The sequence below is a fragment of the Lethenteron reissneri genome, chromosome 28 (assembly GCF_015708825.2).
Source record: "Lethenteron reissneri isolate LAM-NWPU_2019-01 chromosome 28, ASM1570882v1, whole genome shotgun sequence".
Classification (NCBI taxonomy): domain Eukaryota; kingdom Metazoa; phylum Chordata; class Hyperoartia; order Petromyzontiformes; family Petromyzontidae; genus Lethenteron; species Lethenteron reissneri.
Window position 1 is genome coordinate 11,949,458 of NC_083806.1, and position 14,418 is coordinate 11,963,875.

The 14,418-nt window shown below is 58.3% G+C and overlaps 1 protein-coding gene across 2 annotated transcripts; it reads right to left on the reverse strand.

The window, feature by feature from the left end:
* Nucleotides 1-56: 56 nt before the first annotated feature.
* Nucleotides 57-13,366, reverse strand: NEK8 (NIMA related kinase 8). Of its 2 annotated transcripts, XM_061562185.1 has the most exons (14): nucleotides 13,115-13,366; nucleotides 12,376-12,608; nucleotides 11,145-11,276; nucleotides 10,404-10,609; nucleotides 9,808-9,884; nucleotides 9,275-9,474; nucleotides 8,113-8,260; nucleotides 6,093-6,169; nucleotides 5,485-5,602; nucleotides 4,433-4,583; nucleotides 4,016-4,132; nucleotides 3,505-3,680; nucleotides 1,917-2,075; nucleotides 57-787 (listed from the first exon to the last, which is right to left on the reverse strand). In XM_061562185.1, the coding sequence occupies exons 1-14, from the start codon at nucleotides 13,248-13,250 to the stop codon at nucleotides 609-611; spliced, it is 2,109 nt and encodes a 702-aa protein (XP_061418169.1). In that variant the 5' UTR covers nucleotides 13,251-13,366; the 3' UTR covers nucleotides 57-608. The 2 variants fall into 2 exon arrangements, with proteins under 2 accessions (XP_061418169.1, XP_061418170.1); XM_061562186.1 differs by lacking the exon at nucleotides 4,016-4,132 and having other exon boundaries at nucleotides 58-787; nucleotides 13,115-13,364.
* Between the last annotated feature and the right edge of the window lie 1,052 nt (nucleotides 13,367-14,418).

Here is a 14,418-nt window from a genome sequence, read left to right on the forward strand (position 1 = left end):
GCCCAGAGCAGCCTGGGCCTAAAACCAATGTGCCACCCGTGGCGTATGCAAGTCACGCTGCACGCACGTAAATATAAATACAAATGTATTGACAATAAAACATCGTTTTGTTCAGTGCACAGTGACCTGTCAGTGATTGTTTCACCTCCCGCGACATATATCCCAACACACATTTGATCATCCTCGCCCAACCTGGGGAGGAGCGGCGGTGCAGCGGTCGGCACGCTGCGCGATGAGCTCGGTGACCGGAGTTCGATTCCTGGCCGCAGGCTGCTATCCGTGGCGAGTGATATCTCACCAAGTGGTCCTGCCCCACACTTCACTGACCCACTCTGACCAGTGTGGGGAGGTATGGTCAAACAACCCCCAAACATCAATGGGGAGGCCCTTCCAGGAGGTCTAGGTATAACCAAACTTGGTACTGTTAGTGACATTGAGGCAAGCAGTTTGGCAGTTAAAAACAAAGGTCAAAATTAGTAAAATCAGTAACATCAACAATGGGTGGATGGTCGACCCAGAGGCATCACAACGTTCAACATTGTGAGTGGGCTCGGGCAAGCCACCGGCGCCGCCGCTGCGAGGAATTTGGTCGTTGACGAAGGGCGGCGTCAGCGGCACTGCGAGGCGCAGTGCACGGAGAGCAGCGTGTTGCCGTGCCGGCTGGACACGGAGGTGACCGCGTAGGGGAACGTCTCTTGGAGCTGCACGGGCCTGGGGGAGCAGGCCTCGCCGTCGGTCCGGCCCAGCCTCCCCCGCGCGGCCTTCCCCCACGTGAACACTTGCCCTCCTGAAACGAGCGCACGGGAGAATCACGCGCGCACGGGAGAATCACGCGCGCGCGAGCACGGATCTGCACAGGTTATCTTTGTGCAACGAAGTTAACATGTGTTCTTTTAAAAGACAAACGCGAGTCATCTTGCGTGAACGCGCGTTGGCGCGGCTTGCGTGAAACTACACCAGAGAGACGCACACACTCAAGCATTGCTTGAGTGCCCCAGTCTGTGCAAACAACGACCTCTTTGACTTCACACAAAGTGTTACTTAATTTATCACCACGGGAGTGACAATATTGATGATGGGGCGTCTGAGCCAAGTGCTCTGAGCAAAGAGGCCCCCACCCCCCTGGCACGAGATGGTCATGGTTACAGAACTTTCACCAATTAGCTGCTGGATGAGAGGCTCCCCCACACCGTGAGAGTTATTTCACACCGGTCAATACGTGTTGGTGAAGGCGGGGAGTGCACAGACACAAAGATAACAAAGATCCCCCATGTAAGGCCATCATGGCAGACGAGGTGGTGGGTGGCCAGTACCACGCCCGGCCGCCTTCGTCACCCTCGTGGCGATGTTTACTACACATCGCACCGGGTACTCGTTTAAGGCTGAGTCGACCTAGGAGAGGCCCAGGACTGGTTGAGATAATCGTTACCGGTGATGGTGGCCGTGAGCGGGAATTGAACTTGGGTCTCTGGGTTCGTAGCGCAGCGCGCTCACTACACTACTGCTACACTACCGCTCCCCACACATGTTCACACACGCAACACACGCACGTTCACACACGCACACATTCACACACGCACGTTCACACACGCACATTCACATACACACGTTCACACTCGCACACGCACGTTCACACACGCACACTCACACGCACGTTCACACTCGCACACGCACGTTCACACTCGCACACGCACGTTCACACTCGCACACGCACGCTCACACTCGCACAAGCACGTTCACACTCGCACACGCACGTTCACACTCGCACACGCACGCTCACACTCGCACACGCACGCTCACACTCGCACACGCACGTTCACACTCGCACAAGCACGTTCACACTCGCACACGCACGTTCACACACACATGCGCACACACGGCGGCGGCGGCAGCAGCAGCATCACCGTCGTCGTCACCTTCGGCGACGGCCACGGTGAAGGCGTCGCCGCAGGTGACCTGCACCACCTTCACCCCGCCGAGCCCGTCCACCGGCTGCGGCGCCCGGCTGCTGGTGCGCGCTCCCCCGCCAAGCTGCCCGTGCTGGTTGCTTCCAAACGTGTAGCACGTGCCCGTGTCTGCGCGACGAGACGCGGCGAGATCGGCAAAGATTTATCAGGGCGGTGACTTCGACGGGAGGGAGACCGAAGAGAGGCAAGACGGGGGGGGGGGGGGGGGGGGGGATGCGGGGACAGGACGAGACAGACGTGGGAGATGGAGACGCAGTGAGACACCCCACACACGAGGCAGAGAGAGACGAGACAGACGGGGGAGATGGAGACAGAGTGAGACACCCCACACACGAGGCAGACAGAGACGAGACAGACGGGGGAGATGGAGACAGAGTGAGACACCCCACACACGAGGCAGAGAGAGACGAGACAGACGGGGGAGATGGAGACAGAGTGAGACACCCACACACGAGGCAGAGAGAGACGAGACAGACGCGGGAGATGGAGACGCAGTGAGACACCCCACACACGAGGCAGAGAGACACGAGACAGACGTGGGAGATGGAGACAGAGTGAGACACCCCACACACGAGGCAGAGAGAGACGAGACAGACGGGGGAGATGGAGACAGAGTGAGACACCCCACACACGAGTCAGAGAGAGACGAGACAGACGGGGGAGATGGAGACAGAGTGAGACACCCACACACGAGTCAGAGAGAGACGAGACAGACGGGGGAGATGGAGACAGAGTGAGACACCCCACACACGAGTCAGAGAGACACGAGACAGACGGGGGAGATGGAGGCGGAGTGAGACACCCCACACACGAGGCAGAGAGAGACGAGACAGACGGGGGAGATGGAGGCGGAGTGAGACACCCACACACGAGTCAGAGAGAGACGAGACAGACGGGGGAGATGGAGGCGGAGTGAGACGCCCCACACACGAGACAGAGACGAGACAGACGTGGGAGATGAAGGCGGAGTGAGACGCCCACTCACGAGGCAGAGAGACACGAGACAGACGGACACACCAGAGAGTGCGTCCTGGTTGACGTGTCACGACTGACCGTGTCCGTCACAATGGCACGAGCGCGACGGGCAGAATTGCTCAGCTCGGTGTTTTGAGGACGGTGCACGCGGACAAGAAACACAACGGAGATGGAGGAGACAGAAGGAGACGAAGACAAGGCAGACGGAGATTGAAGTATCTGATCAGCACGGTTGGCTACGTACAGTGCGAAAGAATGTCGACATTACATCATGTTCGCCTTTTGGCGTCGTTCCCTGGTCTGACACTGGTGAGACTAGGCCCTAACGAACGCCCCGTCTCTGGTGTAGGACAATCAGTTTCAAAGACAACGCCATGTGTCTAATTATCAGCGCAAGTTTTTGTTTGCATGTTCACAACAAGTACCGTGTGTGAGTAATGCAGCGACCTCATTCCTTGCCAAAGGGTTTCTAGTTGCTGTTGGAGCATCTGAACACAACTCCTGCCGCTTGATTGCCAGACGGGGTAAAGCCGCCGCGTCGTCACCGCCGCCGCCGCCCCACCTGTGACGGCGGCGGAGTGAGCGGTGCCCAGCGCCACGTGGACCACCCGGGCCCCGTCCAGCGGGCTGGACTGCACCGGCGAGAGCACCAGCGACTCCTCGGTCTGCTCCGTGGGGCACGTGACGGCGTCGTCGCCACCGTCGTGCGAGATCTTATCCAGGCCCAGTTTGTTGTACCTGCAGCGCGCGTCGGACGGACGTAGAGGGGGCGGGGGGGGGGGGGCCAGGGGGGGCCAGGGGGGGCCAGGGGGGGCCAGGGGGGGAATACGTCCCAGTGCAGTTGTCAACTCGGCCTCAAATGAGTACCTGGCACGCTGTGTAAACATCGCCACTGGGAAGACAAAGGCGGCCGGGCGTGGTGCTGGCCACCCACCCCCTCGTGTGTCGTGCTGGCCTTCATAGGCGCTCGTTAACAGCACTTGCCCCAACAGTCTATTCAGGCTATACGTGGCGGGAGGGGGGGAGATCCTTTGTCTTTGTATGTATGGTAGTGGCTAGGAGATGTTAACTACCTCGCCTGGTATGCAGGAGTTCGTGGGTTCGATTCCTGACGCCTGCTGCTGTATATTTGCGCGTCTTTCTCTCCCCGCTGGTCGCGTGGATTTTTCTCCGGTTCCTGCGGTTTTTCCCTCCAAATTTAGAAACACGCATTCAGAGTATTTGGCTCCATACATTTCCACATCATATCAAGCCATTTTGTTGCGCTGTCATTTGTGGCCAGGTCACTTCTGACAAAGAGCTACATAGCTCAGTGGGCCTTACCTGGTAAAATACAAAACTAGTTTAGTTTAATAGTTTTAGTTTAGTCCGTTGAACTTCTTTCGCACCGTACGTATCCAATCGCGCTAATCGGAGGTGCGGGGGAAGGACGATAAAGGAAGGACAGAGAAGCAGTCGTAGAGAAATGAGGCTGTGAACCCAGCTCGTACCGGTTGCTGCCGCAAGCCAGGAGCCTGCCGCTGGAGGTGAGGATCATGGAGCAGTCGATGCCGCAGTGCGCGGTGCACGGCTCGTAGGGCGGGGGGACGGCCACCGGCTGCGGGCACAGGTGGAGCTCCTGATTGCCCAAGCCGAGGCGCCCTGGGGGATCGGAGAGACACGCGCAGACGCATGGAGAGAAGCGCACGGAGAGGTGTACGGACGCACGGAGAGACAGAGAGACGCACGGAGACGCAGAGAGACGCACCGAGAGACAGAGAGACGCACCGAGAGACAGAGAGACGCACCGAGAGACAGAGAGACGCACGGAGACGCAGAGAGACGCACCGAGAGACAGAGAGACGCACCGAGAGACAGAGAGACGCACCGAGAGAGAGAGACGCACGGAGACGCAGAGAGACGCACCGAGAGACAGACGCACCGAGAGACAGAGAGACGCACACGGGGCTGGGTCCGCGTGCCGGTGTCGTTACGGAAAGTTTCGTGACATGTGTGGGTTTGTTAATGCGGGGGCTAACATCCACCCGAAGAACACGATCTTTATTTCGCTATATCCATGTCGTAAATGTATCCGGTGTTTTGACTGTGTGAAGTCGCGTGAAATGGCATTCGCTAAATAACAAAACTGTAAAAAGTTGAAGAGCGACGATGCCGTCGGTGCACGACGCCACGTGCACGACACAGGGACCGAGACGCGCGAATAATAAAAGGGGGGAAAAAAACGAAGCCCCTGTTTGTCGTTCCACTGCTGGATGAGCGCCTCGCCCACGCCGAGAGGGGTGCTGGTCGTCGTGGGGGTTATTGGGACCGTACTTCGCCACGCTGGTCAGTGCGGGTTTGGCGCAAGGGAGCAGCATTGAGCATTCGGGCTGCGAAACATTGCCGCGTCATGATGACAATCCACTTCGTCGAGGTATCACATTTGTGATAACTCGGTCAGCTTCTGAAAAAACAGCGACAAAGCCCAGTGGGGCCTTACCTGGTAAAACTGAAAGAAAACCAGTGTGATAGTTGAGTTTTCGTGGGCGGTTGTAAGTCTTACCGTTGTCTCCTCTGCCCCAGGCAAACACCTCTTGCTCATTGCTCACCGCCAGCACGTGCGACATCCCGCAGGACACCTGGGTAATCTCGTAGCCCAGCAGCGCTTCCACAATCTTGGGCTGCCAACGACACCGAGGAAGTGACAAGAGCATTAGCTCGCGCCCCACGTGTGTGTGCAGAGCTTCGCTCGCACCGTGACGTCGGCACGCACTTGGCATGGACCGGACCCATTAGGAGTGGGACCATAAGAGTTGTGCAAAAACACCGTAACAGAGGCTTTTGTTTGTTGGGTTAGATCGCGTAAATATGAACGTGGTGTCTTTACACCCGCCACGGCCAATGGGTAAGGTTTGTCACGTCAACAAAGCATGGTGACAGCCCGACGATGCTGGTGGTAATTATCAGCGAAACGTCACGGCACTCGACATGTGAATGTTGGAGTGGCTTGACTCCACAACACACCGGGCGTGCCGAACTCGTCACTCAGTGTCTTCTCGTCCGGTGACGTCATCCTTCGATCTCATCCCCTCGCCATAACAAATCCCATCATCTCATTTCTCTCAACCCATTATCCCATCACCATCATCATTCCACGATGCCCCACGGTACCTGTGCGACGTCGCTGTAGCTGCCGTGGCCAAGGCAGCCGCTGCTGCCGCTGCCGTACGTCATGAGTATCCCCCTGTCTGGAAACAACGACACAGAAGAGGCCCGGGTTCGCACGGTGACAAGATGCAAAACAACAACGACAACAACGACAAACAACCAGCAGCACTCCCTATGAAGGCCGGCATGGCACACGAGGGGGTGGGTGGCCAGCACCACGCCCGGCTACCTTTGTCTCCCCAGCGGTGATGTTTTTTTACACACCGCACCAGGTGCTCATTTGAGGCTGAGTTGACCGAGGGGAGGCCCAGGACCAGTTCAGATAATCGTCACTGGTGTTGGCCGTGAGCAGGAATGGAACTCGGGTCGCCGGGTTCATAGCGCAGCGTAGCGCTAACCGCTCCACCACCGCTCCCCACACACACATTGACACACACGGACACACAATGACACAGGGACAACAACAACAACAACAACAACCGCCATTCGCCACTAAGTGGCGGTGACGTCACCACGATGCTTGTGCCAGGCCAAGTGCACCTTGAGGCCACGTGAAGTGTCGAAAGCCCGCTGGCAGGAGGTCACGGGGCAGACCCAGGTGCCACTGGTCGACTGACCGAGATGACCGAGATGACTGGCTGATGCACCACCTGTGCCCCCTACTGTGCCAACTTGCTGTGCTTTAGCCACCCGGCGCTCCGCTCGTTGTTGTGAGCGTCGCTCCTCCGCCCTCCGTTGTTGTTGGAGGGCGACTGCCTCCAACTGTCCAGTAGCGTCCTTCACGAGCCTCCTCCACTGAGGCCGATCTTGACACCGCTGGTACCAGTCATCGGCAAGTCCACTCAGCTCCACGTCCTCCTGTACCACATCACTCCATCTCTTCTCCAGCCCGTGCCGCGCCCGTCTAGCCCCCTCGATCCGGCCGAACAAAAGCTGTTTAGGCATGCGGTGGCTGGGCATGCGGGCTACATGACCCAGCCAACGCAGCCTTGCCTGCCGGAGGAGCTCACTGATGGGACTTTGCCCAGATCTTTCAAGGATTTGTGAGCTCCTCACACAATCCAGCCTGGTTAAACCCAGGATGGATCGTAGGCAGGCCAGCCTAAATGTTTCCAACCGGCGAAGATGCTCCACCAGGGGGGTCCACGTCTCGCAAGCGTAGAGAAGGGAGGGAATGACCGTGGCCGAGAAGACCTGAAGCTTCGTGCGGAGCGACAGACCAGGTAGCTTCCACACAGCGTTACGCAACCGATGAAAAGATATTGCCGCTCGACTGATTCGGAGTGAGACCTCTGCTGATAGACTGGAGCCGGTCATAAGCACACTGCCCAGGTATGGGAAACTCTCCACTCTCTCCACAACTGCCCCATCACCAATTGGGAGTTGTGGGGGTGGAGTGTCCGATGGTACAAAATACCCAGGCAGGTGCTTGGTTTTGGTGGGGCTGATGGTAAGGCCCCACCTCTTAGTGGCACGCTCCAGTCTCAGCAGCAGCGCCTCCAACTCCTCTTCTGAATGAGCAGCTATTACCAAATCATCGGCATACATAACGTGGTTGACCAATAGGGAGCCATCCCTTGATCGCACCCGGGCGTCGATCAGCCTCCCATTATATCTGTACCAAACGGAAATTCCCCCGGTACAGCTATTGAAGGCTTCACGAACTACGCGGTCAAAATAGATGTTAAATAATGTGGGAGCCAGAGGACATCCCTGTCGCACCCCAAGGTGTACAGGGAAAGGCTCCGACTCCCGGCCACGTAGTTTTACCCGGGCCCGCTCACCATCATGAAGGTCCTTAATGATCGTGAGCAGAGGGTCAGGGACTCCGAAAGCACGAAGAACAACCCAGAGTCCAGTCCTACTGATGGTATCATAGGCCTTGACCAGGTCAATAAAGCAGAGATGTAGGTCTTTTTGGAATTCCCTACACCTCTGCTGTAGTAGACGGACAGAAAATATGGCATCTGTGCAGGACCGAACACACGGACACACACGGACACACACGGACACACACGCGGACCGGTGAGGCATGCGGTGAAGAGGTCGCCGCAGGAGACGTGCTGAATGGTGACCCCGGACTGGCCCTCCAGGAAGCGCGACACGAGCTGCGGCTGGACGCTGCCCACCGAGCCGGGGAGGGCAGCGTCGCCCACCGTGCCCGGAGAGGCCTGCACGCACGCAGGCCGCGGGGCAGCGGGGAGTGGGCAGCAGGCCGCGGGGCAGCGGGGAGTGGGCAGTGGGCAGTGGGCAGGGTGCAGCGAGTAGCAGTCAGTGGGCAGTGGGGAGTGGGGAGTGGGGAGTGGGCAGCGGGGAGTGGGGAGTGGGCAGCGGGGAGTGGGCAGCGGGGAGTGGGCAGCGGGGAGTGGGCAGCGGGGAGTGGGCAGTGGGTAGCAGTCAGTGGGCAGCGGGGAGTGGGGAGTGGGGAGTGGGGAGTGGGGAGTGGGCAGCGGGGAGTGGGCAGTGGGTAGCAGTCAGTGGGCAGCGGGGAGTGGGGAGTGGGGAGTGGGGAGTGGGCAGCGGGGAGTGGGCAGCGGGGAGTGGGCAGTTGACAGTGGGCAGTGGGTAGCAGACAGTGGGGAGGATGGGACAGCTGAGTGGCATGGTGCTCACAGCGATCCACTCTTAGGGTGGAGAGACTCGGCTCATGATCATCGTCGTCGTCATCAGCCGTATCACCGTTATCGTCATCAGGGTCATCGCCATCATCACAATCATCACCATCATCACAATCATCGCCATCATCGCCATCGTCACAATCACCAAAATCATCACCATCAACATCACCATAATTATCACCATCATCACCATCATCACCATCGCCATCATCACCATCATCCCCATCGCCACCATCATCACCATCATCATCATCACCATCATCATAATCATCAACATCATCATCGCCATCATCGCCATCATCACCATCATCATCGCCATCATCATAATAGAGATGAAGGAGCCTGGCATGAAGCGTTTCCGGTGTCGCGGGCGCGACACCTCGTGCTGCACAGAGACAGCTGCCATCGGGGGCCCCCGCCCCCCACCCACGGGGAGCAACTGCAGCGGAGCGCCGGGATGATGACGACGACGACGATGACGACGACGACGCGATGGCGAGGCACGTGGAGGTGCTCTGGACAAATCCAGCAAGCTCAAGTCTTCGGCGAGTTCCACGTAGCGCTCACCTCCCAGACGATGAGCCTGCCGCTGCGCGTGACGCCGGCCCTCTGCGTGCGCCCCACCGCCACCTGCAGCACCTCCGTGTTGGGCATGGCCAGCTTGACGGGCGCCAGCGTGCCGCTGCCCCACATGTAGACGGAGGAGAGCGGCGGGGGGGCAGCCGCCGCCCTGCCGGCGCTCCCGGCCGGCGTGCCGTCCCCGGACACTGGCGCCGTCGGCCGGGACGCGGAGACGGGGGGGGGGGGAGATTGGATTGGTTTCTCGCATCCAGACTGGTCCGGGTTGCTCACGACGTTGCTCACGACGCGTAAAAATATAAACGTGTCGTACAACCCGCCACAGCCAACCAGTAAGGGTTGTCACGTACACAGAACGTGCCAATTCGTCACTAGTACAGCACGCCGGTTGTGTGTTGGAAAGCCAAGCCACAATGCAACATTCAACCCAGGGCCTTGCAATAATCTTGAGCCAATCGGCTCCCGCACAGAGGGGGCGAAGGGAGTGCGGTTGAACGCTGGGCGAGTGTGAAGATACTCACGCGGGAAGCGGGGGCGACACGCTTGCCTCGCCCTGCCCTGTGCGTCCAGCGACAGCAGCATCATCGGCTTTTCCATCCTGCAATCGACATCGCCAGCACAATTTAAATAAAACATTTTTTTTTACAAATGGCTAATGATGATGGTGACGATGATGACGACAAATCGTATTCCATAACATAGGAGCTGGATCGGAGTGAACGGGGAGGCGAGGAGGGGGCGATGACTGAACGTGGTGGAGGGCGCCACGGTGGCTGGGAGGTGTTAACGGACATGCCTCGTGTACAGATCTTCTTTCTCAGAAGCCTCCTGGATATCACAAATGATAGCTCAACACGTGGAGATTTCTAGCAGCCAAATACTCCAAACGCGTGGTGATGTTGATTGTAAATGTGGAGGGTAAAAACCGGAGGACCCGGAGAAAAATCCACGGGACCACAGGGAGAGAGCGAGACACAGATTCCAAATATACAGCAGCAGCAGGCGTCAGGGTCGGGATTGAACCCACGACCTCCTGCACACCAGGCGAGGTAGTCAACATCTCCTAGCCACCGTGGGCGCCCACGGTGGATCGAACTCGGCCTCGCCGGACACGAACCTGGCGGGCACCCGGCCGATGTCCATGTAGAGGCGGATCATGGCGCTCATGCACACGGGGTGAGAGAGCACCTCGCTCAGCTGCGGCCGCTTGCCGGGGTCCAGGTTGAGCAGGCTGACCACCAGCTGCCGCAGCTCGCCGCTGTAGCGGTCCGACACCGGGGCGAAGTTGCCGCTCATGATCTTCAGCACCAGCGCCGGCAGATTCTGCCGGCAGAGCGGCGCGCCCGCCCGCCGCGTTAGCGCCGCACGACTCTTGCCCCGCGCCTTTCACCCGCTCGCGCGGCCCAGCCGCTGCCGGCGCGGGAGGCCGGCACGGCACCGCGTGGCTTTTTCCACCGGCTGATAACCACAAACCGAGCCGTGCCACGACGGAACTCGCATTTAGGACGTCCCGCGCCCGTCAAAAAGGTTTGCTTGCTCTTTCCACGCAACGGTTTGCGGACACAAACCCAAATCGGTTTGGCGCATTCGTCCGCGACGTGACAACTCAATTCGATCGGCTCCGTCCGGTGGCAAAGCGTATAGCTCACAATGTTGGCTTTGAACCGACGCGGCGATACAACCTCCGATAAGCACAGGTGGCTACGTACGGTGCGAAAGCAGTTCAACGTACGTACACACGCGCACACGTACAAGGGAGGCGAACGATGACTCGCTTCCGAACTCGTTACCAAACGAATGCGCCGAGGGGACACATCGGGGCGCGAGTGGAAGGGGGGGGGGTGGCCGGGTGGCTCACCTCGGCCTCGAACGCCCTCTTGAGGCTCGCCAGCTCGTACAGGATGCAGCCCAGGGCCCATATGTCACTCTTCTGGTTGTAGGGTTTCCCCTCGCACAGCTCCGGGGAGATGTAGCACGGGGTGCCCACCACCTGCAGGCCGACGGAGCACCCACGAGGGGTTCAGGGCAGTTGGCTAACACGGCCAATGACTTACTTGGCTATCACAAATGATAAGTGAACAAAGTGGCTTATCACGTGGAAATGTATAGCAGCAGCCAAACACTCCAAACACGTGGTGATGTTGCTTCTAAATGTGGAGGGAAAACCGCAGGGCCCAGAGAATAACCCACGCGACCACGGGGAGAGAGAAAGACACGCAAACTCCAAATATACAGCAGCAGCAGGAGTCAGGGTCAGGAACGAACCCACGACCTCCTGTATACCAGGCGAGGTAGTTGACATCTCCTAGCCATCGTGGCACCCCGAAAGAAGCCAGATAAGACGGGGCGAGAGCATGGAGGGCATAAAAAACCGTGCTCGCTACAATTTCTGAACTGTTATCATAATTATAATTCCGCTTTTCCAAACTCTGTCCTTTGAAGTAAAAAAAAAAAAATTATGATTACGAACAACAAAATTGGAGCGAACGCGCATTTGCCACTTGAGCCCGGCGGCTGCCCTGGTGAATACGAGTGTGTGTACGGATCGTGGATACGCACCCGTTTGCGAACGTCAAAGATCCTGCGAGGTTATAAAAAAAAACAGAACGCCACACGTGTGTGCGGTGACGTCACGACTCACACGTGTGTGCGGTGACGTCATGACTCACACGTGTGTGCGGTGACGTCACGACTCACACGTGTGTGCGGTGACGTCACGACTCGCACGTGAGACTCCACCAGGAACGACGCCGCAGAATCCGACCGGGGGGTGCGGGGAGTATTGCTGCATGATTTTACTTTCATGATAATGTCTCCAAGTGGGCATGGGCTGCCTGACGTGCGCTGGGAACAGCCCTTTGGGCTCCCTTTGTGCACGCACCGCACGGACACGGCTAACTGCCTCGTCCCTCACCCACCAGTCGCCAGGTCGACCCTCCGGCCACGTGACTGTTGACCATTCGCTCCTCACAGCACCGATGGAGGACGATCGATGATGACGATTTCACCCCCCCCATTCCACCCCCCCCCCACCTCTTCCTCACCGGGAACCGAACCAGGAACGGGTCCGACGCGCCGCGGCGGCTCACCGTGTACGCCTTGCTCTTGCTGCTCAGGATCTTGGAGATGCCGAAGTCGCCGACCTTGACGACCGTCTGCCGCTTGTCCAGCAGGATGTTGTGCGTCTTGAGGTCGCGGTGCAGGATGTGGTTCGAGTGCACGTGGTGCAGCGCCAGGGCGATCTGCACGAAGAAGTGCAGGATGGTGTCTTCGTCCAGCAGCGAGCCGCCCCGCTTCTGGATGTACTCGGCGAGGGTGCCCCCTGCGCCCCGCCACCACGGACACAAAGGTTCCCCACCGCGTACGAACGTAGCACGTATGTTGTACGTATGTTGTACGTATGTATGTCGTGTGTGGGGAGCAGTGGTGCAGCGGTTAGCGCTACGAACCCGGGTGACCCGAGTTCGATTACCGCTCACGGCCACCAACACCGGTGGTGATTATCTGAACCGGTCCTGGGCCTCCCTTAGGTCGACTCGGCCTCAAATGAGTACCTGGTGCGGTGTGTAGTGGACATCGCGACTGGGGAGACAAAGGCGGCCAGGCGTGGTGCTGGCCACCCACCCCCTCGTGTGCCGTGCCGACCTACATCGGTGTATTTTTTTTCTATTAAATAAAATAATAAATCATGTAGCAGTATTATTATTTTATTTCCCTGCTACATGACTTTACCGAAAAACCCAAGAGTACGAATCCTCGCAGTCACGAAAGCTTCAAATCTAGAACTCCTGGCAGTACCACGGCGTCGCCACGGCAACGGGGCCTCACCGGGAGCGTACTCCATGGCGATCATGAGGGCCTTGTCCGCGAGGAAGTTCTCGAAGTACTTGATGACGTTCGGGTGGCTGAGCAGCTTGAGCACCTGGCACTCGTTCTGCGCCGCCTGCCGCTCGTCGCGGCTCATCTGCTCCACGGGGATCTGCTTGAGTATCACCTGCTTGCCCTCGTCCCTCCGCACGCACAGGTGCACGATGCTGCGACGGTGGGCCGGGAGTCGAGAGGAGGGGGGTGGAGGAGGGGGAAAGAGGGAGGGAGGGAGGAGGAGGAAGAGGCAGGGGGAAGGACGGGATAGGAGGGAGGACGAGGAAGGACGGGATAGGAGGGAGGAGAAGGAGGAGGGGGGGGACACAAGCGCATGCCGGGGGTGACGCAGGGCCGGACTGAGCTGAGACTTAAAACCTTCGTGACTGCAGGAACTCATATTCTTGCTTCTTTCGGTGAAGTCACGTAGATAGAAAACAAAAAATCTAAAATAAAAGCAAAAACAACCCCACGACGTTTCGATCGCGACACAAGCGGTCTTCACCCGCCTGATGCAGACCGCTTGTGCTGCTACTTATTGTTCTTATTACTTCATCCGCCTGTTGTTGTCAAGCAGCAGCAGCAGCATCCGCTCGTCACCCTCGCAGTGGCAGCAGCAGCGGCGGCTTCTGGCTGCGAAGCAACGTCCCGCGGCGCTTTCAGATGCGCGACTTCTGCGGCCGTCTGGAACGCTCTCGCGTCCGACGTGAGGAAGACGCCGCTGGGCGCTGCGATGCGTTTTTAAGAGCAGCTTCCAAGAGCAGCTTCCATGAAGCACTCACTGACTCACATACTCACACACAACAAAGATCCCCCGTGTAGCCTTATCAGACTGTTGGGGCAAGTGCTGTTAGCGAGCACCTATGAAGGCCGAAACGGCACACGAGGGGGTGGGTCGCCAGCACCACGCCCGACCACCTTTGTCTCCCCAGTGGCAATGTTTACACACCGCACTAAGTACTCATTTGAGGCTGAGTCGACCTAGGGGAGGCCCAGGACCGTTTCAGATAATCATCAGTGGTGTTGGCCGTGAGCGGGAATCGAACTCGTGTCGCCGGGTTCATAGCGCAGCGTAGCGCTAACCGCTACACCACCGCTCCCCACTACTCACTCACACGCACACTCACTCACATACTCACTCACATACTCACACACTCACTCACACTCACACACTCATACACACTCACTCACACACTTACATACTCACTCACACATACTCACTCACACACACTCACTCACACACTCACTCACACACTCACTCACACACTCAC

What these genes read in the sequence shown, in the direction of transcription:
- NEK8 (XM_061562185.1), bottom strand. Translation starts at nt 13,250, where the DNA reads ATGAGCCGCGACGAGCGGCAGGCGGCGCAGAACGAGTGCCAGGTGCTC. An exon ending in GTGTCGCCCCCGCTTCCCGC is followed by an intron (nt 9,475 to 9,807) that starts GTGAGTATCTTC and finishes CGACGGCGCCAG; the next exon opens with TGTCCGGGGACGGCACGCCG. An exon ending in CTTCACCGCATGCCTCACCG is followed by an intron (nt 6,170 to 8,112) that starts GTCCGCGTGTGT and finishes CGTTGTTTCCAG; the next exon opens with ACAGGGGGATACTCATGACG.